At 37.9% G+C, this 12486-nt stretch overlaps 1 protein-coding gene across 2 annotated transcripts in view; it reads right to left on the bottom strand.

The window, feature by feature from the left end:
• The window catches only part of erbb4.L (erb-b2 receptor tyrosine kinase 4 L homeolog), a 493453-nt gene that overhangs the window by 263238 nt on the left and 217729 nt on the right, over positions 1-12486 (bottom strand). The window contains 1 exon segment of one of the 2 annotated variants that reach the window (NM_001095592.1): positions 9403-9554. In NM_001095592.1, the coding sequence (NP_001089061.1) occupies positions 9403-9554 (152 nt within the window). 2 annotated transcript variants of the gene reach the window in all.

The raw sequence follows: 12486 nt of genomic DNA, 5'->3' as shown, positions 1-12486 counted from the left end.
TTGCCAACTTTTTGGAAATTTGGAGGCATTCTTATTATGAGCTCTTTTTATGAGCTGTAATTATAGCAACCTAATAACTGTAGAATGTTTAGTATTGTATAGCTGTAATAGTAAAACTGTGACAATTGGCTGTTATTACGTGTCTGTCTGCTATTTTGTTGATCTATCCTTTTCACCATGTTACCTTCTCAAAAATAGCATCAACAGCTCAGGCATTATGCCATGATTTTTGAGCTGCATAAACTACATGGCCAAAAGTATGTGGATGTCTGCCTGTCCAATATCTCATTCCAAAATCAAGGGTATTAATATGAAGTTAGTCTACTCTTTTCCGCTAATACAGCCTTTACCCTCTGTTCACCTTGGCTAGCTTTCCACTAGATGCTGGAACATTGTATGATGGGATTTGCTTCTATTTGCATCTATTCATACATAAGAGGCTGGGATCTGATGTTGAAGGCTAAGGTACGGCTTGCATCAGCATTTCACAGGTGTTCAGTTGGCTGCAGGTCAAGGTTCTGGGCAGGCCAATGAAGCCTTTGCTCTCCTATCTCTGCAAATCATTTCTGTATGGAAATAGGGGCATTATGATGCTATAAAAGGAAATAACATTTCCCAAACTGTTGCCACAAAGTAGGATGCATGGAATTCTCAAGAAGGTCATTGTATTATGTATTAGCACTTGAGTTTGCAATGATGGGTGTGCCTTAAATAGATAATTCCAAATAATTAGGAAGGTGTTCACATACATTTGGTTGGGTAGTTTATTTTACTGCCATATACTTTTGCAAAAGTGTGACTTAAGGCACAAGTTATTATTATATTATATTATATTACAGTGTGCCATAAGCCATGCAGTTCCCATTGGGAAAAAAAGCAATTAGTCTCAATTCTCAGTATTTTGATTTCTGCAATTTTGTATTTTTATCAGTTTATTTAACTGTTAAGTTTTATTAAACATGCATTTTTACAATATAAGGAGTAACACAAAAGAAAACCATAAAAAATAAATAATTTAAAAAAAAATCAAGGTACAGGAGGAATGTTTCTGCATCAGTTACAATAAAGTTCCATTGTATCATTTCCAGTTGCATTAAAGATTATAACAGGTCCCAATACAGAGTGGGCATTCGATCATAGTCCTTGTCTAATCAAAGCCTTAACTCACCTATTTAATCTTTCGCTCTCAACTGGACTGTTTCCTTCTCAACTAAAACATGTTCTTGTCACCCCCATTCTGAAAACCATCTCTTGATCCCTCCAATCTTGACAACCTCCGACCTATCTCTCTGCTACCTTTCATCTCTAAGCTACTTGAGCGCCTATTCTACAACCGACTAACCTCATTCCACTCTGACAATCTGGTTTTAAACCACAACACTCCACTGAAACTGCCCTGACTCGATGACCTTTTAACTACTAAAGCCAACAATCATTTCTCACTACTAATACTGCTTGATCTCTCAGCTGAATTTGACACTGTATATCACCCTCTCCTCCTCCAGTCCCTCCATTCACTTGGCCTTCGTTACACAGCCCTGTCCTGGTTCTCTTCTTACATCACCAATCGTTCCTTCAGTGTCTCCTACAACGGAGTAGCATCTTCTCCCCTACCTCTTTCTGTTGGGGTTCCTCAAGACTCTGTCCTGGGACCATTATTATTCTTCCTCTATACTTCCTCCCTTAGCAAATGAATAAACTCTTATGGTTTCCACTACCACCTCTATGCTGACGATACTGAGATCTATCTCTCATCTCCTGATCTCAACCCAGAACTCCTAACTCGCATCTCCTCCTGCATGTCCGATATCTCTACCTGGATGTCGCAATGCTATCTTAAATTAAACCTCTCTAAAACTGAAATGGTTCTCTTTTCTCCAACTCCAGTAACATCCCTGAAGTATCCATCATAGCTAACAATTCCACTATCACCCCCTCTCCCCAGGCCCGGTGCCTTGTGGTTATCCTAGATTCTGCCCTTTCATTCACTCCTCATATCGAGTCACTTATTAAATCACCTGAGGAACATATCCAAAATACGATCATTTATCACCCAAGATGCTGCCAAAATTCTTATTCACTCTCTCGTCATATCACGTCTAGACTACTGTAACTCTCTTTTAATTGGCCTTCCCCTCCAGAGACTGTCACCTCTCCAGTCCATAATGAACACTGCTGCGAGGCTCATACACCTCAGCAACCGCTCCTCCTCTGCCACGCCATTCTGTCAATCCCTGAACTGGCTTCCGCTACCTTTCAGAATCAAATTAATGACCCTGACATTCAAAGCACTTCATAACTCTGCCCCACCCTACATCTCTGAACTCATCTCTATATACTCACCCAACCGCTTACTACGCTCCTCTACTGACCTGCTACTCAACTCTTCTCTCATTACCTCCTCACATGCTCGCAAGGGCTGCACCCCTCCTCTGGAACTCTCTCCCATGGTCTGTCCGACTTTCTCCCAACTTTTCTGCTTTCAAGAAATCTCTTAAAATGTACTTCTTTCGAGAAGCCTACCCTCACTCTGCTTAACTACCAAATGCAACACCACATACAGTACCACATTTCTCACCCACTTAATTCGATCTTGCTCACTCCCACACCTTGTGTATTACTCCCTTCCCTTTAGATTGTATGCTCTTTTGCATAGGGCCTTCCTCACCTTTTGTACGGGTGTATGTAACTCCATATGTTCTATGTATAGAATTCATGTTATTTAGTTGTATAATCACATTTACTTTTCAGTGCTACGTAATATGTTGGCGCTATATAAATACATGTTAATAATAATAAAATAATCTCAGGAAACCCGCTTCAGTATATCTATAATGCACCCCTTCAGGTATGATCAATAAGAAGGGAGGTCATATTGTAGGAGTATGGGGGGTCTGGAGGCTTAGCTAGTAGCTCGTAGGGGCGCAAGTATCTACAGTATATAAACGTATACTTTGTTTTGAATTTGCGCTATTGCCCCTCAAAGTTCATATTGCTTCACAGCCTTTTATATACTTCCTCTATTGTTGGAGGTACTGAAGACTTTTTTCCAGTTTGCTGCTATCGCTTTACAAGCTGCTGTTAACATATGGTCCATCAGTTTTTTTATGATTTTGAGAAACCCTTTGCTGGCCTTCTAATAGAAAAATTAAGGGATCTGTTAATATTTATCAGTTTTTAATATAACTCACAAATGTCAGTGCAAATCCCTCATCTCAGTTTTACGATTGAATACTGTTACATTTTTAAAAGAAACTGCTGCATGCTGCATATTCACAATTCTCCCCCCGAGGCTTCTCCATCCCACAGAGGAAGCAAACGGAATAAAAAAACAAAAAAACATCCCCATCTTTGTATATTCTGCATTTTCATATCTGCAATCAATGTCAGCAGTTTAGCCGTTTAGCAAACACATCACACCATTGCTTTTAGACTCCCTCTAAAGACCTGAGCTTTGAAAAACCCAAAGAATAGCTTTTTTTATTTAATATTTGTTGATTTTTTTTTTAGGAAGGAGGTGTCGCATCAGTGATTATAGCACCATGTGGCAACAAACAAACTTATTTCATGGCAGGGAACATGAAAAAAGGTTCAACATACAATAATATCTACAGAATCTGTGGTTAATCCTTTCATTATTTTTGAAAAGTCATTATGCAAGGTTCAGGAAGATCTTATACAACATCCACTCATGAGCAAAGAGTATTATACCATGTACCTTGTTTGTGTAAGAGGCCCATTTATCACAACACTAACAGTATCAGTACCAATATTGGAATGACATATTTTATATTAGAAAAATATCAACAATGCATTGTTCAATTTCAGATCTTATTTATAAATTGAGAATTTACAGCGCTTATATCACAGCTAACCCTGGGACAAAATCCACGATTCCAAAATTTTGGCCATTACAAAATATTCAGTAATTCAAACAATAAATGAATAATGACACTCTGATATTACCTGCTTAAACATTGTTTCCTAACAAAACCTGGACCTCTAAGACTATCTGAAAATAGGTTTAAAGTTATCATTTAGAAATGTATTTAAAATTATTCTTTTTTTTTAATTTATATTTTAGATTTTTTATATTATAATATTATATTTTTATATTATATTATCTGGAATGCTTAGTTCCAATCAAGTGCAAGGTGCTGTTTTGTTATTACAGAGAAAAAGGAAATCCTTAAAAAAATATTTCCTTAAATGTAGGAAATGACCTTTCCACATTTCAGAGCTTATTTATACTATCAAATTCCCTGTTTCATATATGGCAGAACTTTCTCATTGATAACATTTAAATACTATTATTAGTACATGGGTAACATTTCAGGCCTTTCTTGCAAATCAGTAATTGGCAGTTAGTAATTTAGTGGTAGCGATGGACAAATCTGTCCTGAGAAATTCTCGAAACTCCAGAAAAAAACACGAAACGGCAAAATATTCACAAAACGCATTGAAGTCAATGGGCGTCAAAATTATTTTAAAGCCTGACAATTTTGACATGAGTGACAATTTTTATGTCGCAGCAAATTTTCCCACAGTGAATTTTTGCGGCAGTTTTGCGAAAACATTCGTCATCTGCGAATACATTCCCCCATCACTAGTTAGTAGTGAACTATTATATTGTGCTGGTGGGGCCATAGACTGTTATTATTATTATAGTATGTTGAATCAAACTAAAAGCCTATAAGGCTAATTTACTAATAGCAACTTGAGGTACAGGGTGCAAAGGTAAAAAAAGTGTTTTGCACCTTGTCTTTTGCCCTTATATTTGCCTTGTGAATGTCACCCAGGCATAGGTCTTTTTACTCCAGTATTGAACAAATTTGGCCTTGGTCTTGCCTAGCCTATGTATACTAACCTTATATCACCCTATATAATTCCCACTGACAAGTCTGAACTCTTAAAGGAGAAGGAAAGGTTAAAATTAAGTAAGCTTTATCAGATATTTATCTATATGATATACACCAGTAAATCCTCAAATTAATGCTTCTCAGAGTCCTCTGTTGAAAGAAACACCACATTTCTTTCCTTCTATTATGTACACTTGGGCTTCTGTATCAGACTTCCTGTTTTCAGCATAAACCTCCAGGGCTTGGGCTTGAGCATGCTCAGTTTGGTCCTCTCCCCCTCCCTCGTCCCCTCCCTGCTGTAATCTGAGCTCAGAGCTACAGTATGAGAGAGCAGGGAGAGACTCAGTCAGGAAGTGATGTCACAGTAAACTAATATGGCAGCGGCTATCCTAAACAAACCGAGACCGTTTCTAGAGCTGTTTAGTTAGGTATGGAAAAGCATTCTACAGAATAAAAATGGCATTCTAGCTTGCACTGTTGTGATTAATCTATAGGCAATAAGCTGCCTTGATAGCTTTTCTTCTTCTTTAAAGAACATCCATCCTTGTCCAGAGCAGAGATGGCTTTGATGAGTCGGAATAATTTAAAGGGGACTTGTCAGAAAATTATTTCAAATCCTATTTTATAATGTAAGTCAAGCAAAATAAACTTTACTTACACTATAAACAATTATTTATATCTTGTTTTTTTTAGTCTTGGCATTCACAATCACAGCAAGCAGGCAGCAGCTATTTTGTGCCAAAATCTTGCTTATATGCCAGAATGGGGGGGGGGACTGATGCCCATGCTCTTGCTACACAATTAAATGGTGAGAAGGGATGGGAATTTTCTGCCCCTGACAGCAATCGTATGAAAGTTATGTTCGACCAAAGCTAGTGACAGTCTCCCACTGAAAATCGTCAGATCGGCAGCCGACAGAAATCTTTTAACCTGTCTGATCGACCAAACGGCCGGTCTCAGCCAGACGAAAAATGTCCGGACTCTCCACACATGGTCCGAAAATCGTACGAATCCTCTATTTGTACAATCAGATCTTTGCGTCTATGGCCAGCTTTAGGAAGGCAATATATGATTGACAGCTGAGATTTTTAAACGAGTTTATAACAAGTATGGATGTTTTCACAAAAAAAATAAGTTGGGTTTCATGCTGTCCTCCATGTGATGCCCTCAGCCAGAGGAACGCGACATGGCATGCTTTTTTACTCACCCATCCAAGGCTGATGTCACACCTCCCTCCTCAGCCGTCAGCTCTTGCTCCTTGCTCCTGCCTCCTCAGCCATCTGCCCTGGGTCCTTGCTCTTCACTACTCCATCTTCAGCCATGTGTCCTGGGTCCTCGCTACTCTGCCATCCGTCCTGGGTCCTAGCTTCTCCCTACAGCCATCAGCTCTTGCTCCTCACTCCTCAGGGTGCACATATTCAGCCCTGCACCCTGATTATAGTTACTTGTCATTTATTTTAGCCAATAGGCGTTTTAGGTTTTTTAATTGCACCAATCAAATTCGAACTAGAGCGGAGGCTGAGGAGAGAGAATCTAGGACACAGGACGGATGGCTGAGGGGGGAGGAGCAAGAACCCAGGTCGGATGGCTGAGGAGGGAGGAGTGAATAGCGAGGACCCTGGTCGGATGGTTGAGGGAGGAGTGAGGAGCAGGACCTGACAGCTGAGGAAGGAGGAGCGAGGTATGACATCTGCTTTGAGGAGGGGTGAGTGGAAAAGCAGGCAACGTTGCATTCCTCTAGCATAGGAGATCGTATACAGGACATGGATTTCCCCTGATGATGTCCTAAAATGCATTCCATATCTCCTATAAAGTAACTATGTGCACAAAATTTATTAAAAGCATAAATCTTTTTACTGCAAGTGATAGCTGCTACATTGTCTTGTCTAGCATTGTCTAGCTATGTGGACGATGAAGGGTTCCCTTTATTTGAAAGGAATGCAGTTAAAGGATTCCTATATTGATAAGGCTGATAGCAGAGAAACTATTTTTAAAAAGTAACAATAAAGGATGTTTTACATGAAAGGATAGCCTTCAGTTATAAGAAAAACATGTTGGATTATAAGCAAGGATTGTATGTGTAATAGTACAAGGATGCACACAGGAAGATATTTAAGGATAAAACAACAACTCATATGGACACTAAAATACAACACCATACAACACAATGCTAATAATAATGATTAATACAATCTAAAATGCATCCCAGGGCTATATTGTTTATTCCCTACATAATAATATAACATAGAGGCCAACATCTTACTCCTATACACACATTCAGGTAGTTAAGCACTTTCTATTGGACTTGGTATTGAGGGGGAGAAACGCTCACTGGATGTCAAGATAACTGAATCCAGACAAAAATATAATCAAAAAGTAATTGAACTGATGTCAGCAGCACAGAATCAAGGAAAGCTCCAGCAATGAGCAGCTGCTTCAAGAATGCAGACATCTGGGGCAGTGCCAGGAAAATGAGCATGTTCCATAAGGTTATCATACATAGCTGAACGAACATGTGATTGTTTATGTAAATGCCTCATATGTTTATAAATTAGAACCTTACCCAGGATCAAGTTAAGCTTTTGCCATAGAGAAGGTATCTATAACATACAGTGGGATATAAAATACATAACAAATGCACATATCCTGTGTTAACAAACGATTTGCTTAAAAGCATTAAGCAAAAAAAGATTCTCTCTTGCGGCTGACACATTACAATGAGAAATGGATTTATTAGGTTTAAACACTCTTCGAGAGCCGCGGTGACGTTCCTACCTTTTACCTCTGGGAAGGCAGCAGCGATTTAGACTTAGCTTAAATGATATGTGTAATGAGTTTTGTAGTTTCATTTCATCCTTAATTAGACAGAGATCACAACGAAAAGACTGTTTTGCTACATTTACTGCTTATGGAAGACACGGAACCTGCCGGATTATTAGCACATGAATGACTACCCTATTGTGTATCAGCCCCTCACTGTGTATTTCTGGTATTTCTCCCACACAGGTTTCCTTTAACCAAAGGGAGACAATTTAGGTGGCATGGATTTAGCAGTCTCAGTGAAGTGTAGCTCACATGTCATTTGAGTTGACAATATCTCCCTCAGTTTCCTTTGTTCCCCAGAGCCAGGGTTCAGCAGCAAATGGCTCATGTCAGCTGATGACAAGCAGGGAACCTACAGTCTGTCTTCCGCTCCTAAAATCAGCTACGCAAATAGCAAAACATCACATTAGCTGTACATCACAGATCCTAACACCACTTCAAAATCAAAAAGGACTTAGGGACTAGAAGCTGTGTTCTGTCACCTAATCTAACTATGGACAATTTCTTGACAATATACTGTTTCTTGGAGTGAATCAAGAAATCAGATTTTGTGCAGACAATTAACACTAATGTTATTTTCCAATTGTGTTCTCCCTGTTGTTTCATCCATGAGAGTGTCAGTGTTCCTCAACTCGGGGGTTTGGTAACAATACACAAGACACTCTTAAAAGGCATACGGTCATGGGAAAACATGTTTTTTTCAAAACAAATCCATTAATAGTGCTGCTCCAGCAGAATTCTGCACTGAAATCCGTTTCTCAAAAGAGCAAAGACATTTTTTTATATTTAATTTTGAAATCTGACATGGGGCTAGACAAATTTTCAGTTACCCAGCTGCCCCCAGTTTTGTGACTTGCTCTGATAAACTTCAGTCACTCTTTACTGCTGTACTGCAAGTTGGAGTGATATCACACCCCTCCCCTTCCCCCCTAGCAGCCCATCAGCAGAACAATGGGAAGGTAACCAGCTCCCTAAAGGTGGCCATAGACACACAGATAATATTAGTGTCTAATGGGCATTAGACTTGACCCGTCGATCGGGATGGACAGAAAATTTTAATTGGGTGCCTTGAAGGAACCCAAACATCGGCCATTGTTAAGTGCTGAATTGTCAGATACAGGTAGAATTCTATTGTTTCTACCTGTATATCTGACGATTTAGATATTGTATTGTATTGAAACAAACAATATTTCTTGGAAAGATCTTTTCCAAGAAAGATCGTAATTGTTATGTCTATGGCCACCTTAACACAAGATAACAGCTGCCTAGTAGATATAAGAACAACACTCAATAGTAAAAATACAGGTCCCACTGCAACACATTCAGTTACATTGAGCAGCCTGCCAGAAAGTAGTTCCATAGTGCAACACTGACTCTTCCTGAACTCACATGACCAGGCAAAATCACCTGAGATGGCTGATTACACACGAATATTACAACTAAAAAAAATACACTTGTTGGTTCAGGAATGAAATTGTATATGGTAGAGTGAATTATTTGCAGTTTAAACAGTGCAATTTAGAAATAAAAACGACACCATAAAAATCATGACAGAATCCCTTTAAGAATATGTGTATGTGTACTGTTAAATTCCTGCTGTTAGGAATAAGATTAGTCCAACTCCTTTTTGCATATGTGATGTCTGCATAAAAGGCCACTACAGGTCTACAGAATACATATAGAATGCATACAGAATGTAGCTTGAAAAGGAATTTGTTACCCGGAGAAAGCTGAGGTTGCGTCCATGCTCAATGCTGGTGATCTCCAAGTTTCCCATCACTACTTCACAATTTTCATAATACTTGCGTAGCGCTTTGTACTGCTGCTCCAAATCTGACAAGGAACTCAGCTTGTTGTCTGTGCCGGCACACACTGCAATAGAGAATAAAGGAGGGAATGAGAACAAATACCAGATCTCTACCGTCTGTTTTACTTTCAGGGGTGCTCTATACAACCAATAAGGCAAACATTTCAAATTGTACGTTTGTCCTGGCCCAGTAACCCCTAAAGGCCAATGAGAAATTTGTTTTATTATTCTAACTTCACTAGACCAGTAAAAAAAAACTGCTGATTGATTAATTAATCAAAAAAAGTTGATGTTTACTACTTAGCACCACTATTCTACAATGTAATACACTTATGTGGGTTCTTTTCTGAAATCTATCTATTTTGTATCTGCATCAAATGTTTCTTTCTATCAGCATTATGACAGATTTATCTCACGCCACAGAGATAGCTCCACTTTTGTTAATCCCTTTTCTTATTGTGAGTGAAGAAAATGTTCCATTGAACCAGACAAATACTGCCAAACGTAGTACAGCACCGGGTTAATGTTATTCCTAATCCTTTCCCAAGGGGAATCTCAGTCACTTCAAGGCACACTGAGGCCACAAGTTTTATTTCTGGCAGTCTCTAAAAGGTCAAACTTATTAACTTTTTATTATTGCTGAAGAATCTATAAATGCTTTGCAGACAAAATAATACTAATATTATTAGTAGTTCTATATTATAATATACAACTTTGTGATCATAGTAAATATTTAATAATATAATCATATATATTATTTTTGTACCATAAAAACACAGCTTGCTACTACTCCTAAAAGAAATATTTGCAAAAATATTGTTTGAAAGTCTAGTAAAAAATGTACATGATAGATAATATTGAATATAACTGTACTTTATATTTATTATAGTAATGATCTCTGTTCTATTTATTGCTCTGCTGTACAGTACCATGTACATAAGTATATATAAATAAAATATACATACGACTAATATATATATATATTTTATATATATATATATATATATATATATATATATATATATATATATATATATATATATATATATATATATATATATATATATATATATATATATATATATATATATATATACATACTGTATATAATTAGTACATAAGAACCAATGTTTTGGCCTCCTCAGAACCGAATGTTGGTTCTTACAAGGGACAGTAAGGTTTTTGCACTCAAAAGTCTAAAAACCAGGCAAGCCTGTCCCCTGCTTCATGAGCAATTTGGCCAATCACAGGCTGCCACATCACAGGCCTGCCCCCAAGGTAAGAAAAGGTGGCAACCATAGTTCTTACCCAGTATTGTCCGACTATACTGAGTGTGTATCACTCCTACAGTTAACCTTTAAGTACTGGTGTGTATGGTGCTGTATAAACTATTCACACCACAACATTAGGCATGACTAAGAGGAGTAAACAAAATATGTAAACTATAACTACACTGGACCAAAGTCAAAATGCATGTGTTACTAAATGTATATATAATCTAAATTTACTGTCTGCAGCTATGTAAATCCATGTCTGTCTGTATGTTGTACATCACTCAGGGATGCGTACGCAATTATCACGATATTTACTTTTTACTATTTATCTCATGTTTTTAGTAAAACAAACTTAACTTAACTCCCATCCACGAATTTAACTCATTTATCAAAAAAATTGGCTCGAAAAAGGCAGTGTGAAAAAACGTTGTGACAAAATCATGCAACAGTTTGAAACATGCAACTTTTTCGAATTGGCGCTCTAAAAACTCAACTTCAGTAAATTGTCACCATGACAACTCGAATTTATCGGATTATCGGACAAAAAACAGCCCTCACAAAGTCAACAAACATCTTCAGAGACATCTGCCATTGACTTTTACATGACCTCTACAGGTTTTAGATGGACTATTTTCAGATTCAGATTTTTAAGAGCTTTGGGGTAAAATAAATCTGATAAATTTGTGGTTTAATAAATAGTCCCCTTAGTGTTCTATAATTAAAAATACAGATATAGGAATGCTAGGGACATGGGGTTTTTCAGAAATCAGATCTGTCCATAATTTGGATTACCATATCTAAAATTTTCTAGAAAATAATATAAACAGTAAATAAGAAAAATAGGATTGTTTTGCCTCCAATATGGATTCATGCAGCATAGTTAGCATCAATACAAAAAATCATTACAAATAAAATCATTTTAAAAAGTTTGAATTATTTGCATAAAATGGAGTCTGTGGAGTCTATGATTTGCATATTTCTGGATAACGAGCTTCTGAATAGGAATTCTGTACCTGCATGCATAGATACATACAATGCAAATAACTTTGGTTAATATGATCTACTCTTTGGCATGAGTGTTAGGGGCAAATTCACTAAAGGGCGAAGTGTCTAACACTAGCGAAAATTCGCCAGTGTGACGTAATTTTGCCACTTAGCCGATTTATTAATGGTCCCTGGCATAAATTCGCTAGCGAAGTAGACAGACTCTAGCGGTACTTCGCCCCCTTATGCCAGGCGCAGTTGCGCTCTCTCGAAGGGACGTAACTACGCTAATTCACTAAGTTGCGGATTTTACTGAACGTACCTCTTGCGCCAGACTTTACTTCGCCAGCTCAGACCAGGCGCAGTGCAATAGAGTAGATAGGAGTTTCTCTAAAAATAGTTTAAATGTTTTCTAAGTCCCAAAAAACACTGGCGTTTTTTTACTTTTTACTGGGTGATAGGCTGAAAAATATCGAAAAAGTTTTTTGGGGTACCCTCCTTCCCCCCCTACATTTGGCACCTAAACTTTACAGTGGGCACATGTGTAGGGCAATATAAGACCTCTATTTAATTTTTATTAAGTTTCCCAGGCCTTGTGTAGTGTAATGTAGGTACTGCAGCATATACATTCATTGTAGTTTAACTGCACTCCGTATGCTAAATAGGCTGCTTAACTGATTATCGTATTATCGCTAGCGCAACTTCGTAACCGTTCCGGTAACCTGCGAGCAACTTTGGA

Source organism: Xenopus laevis, chromosome 9_10L (genome assembly GCF_017654675.1).
Source record: "Xenopus laevis strain J_2021 chromosome 9_10L, Xenopus_laevis_v10.1, whole genome shotgun sequence".
NCBI classification, from domain to species: Eukaryota; Metazoa; Chordata; class Amphibia; order Anura; family Pipidae; genus Xenopus; species Xenopus laevis.
Note: the sequence above shows the minus strand (reverse complement) of the source record. Positions and strands in the feature narration are given on the sequence as shown.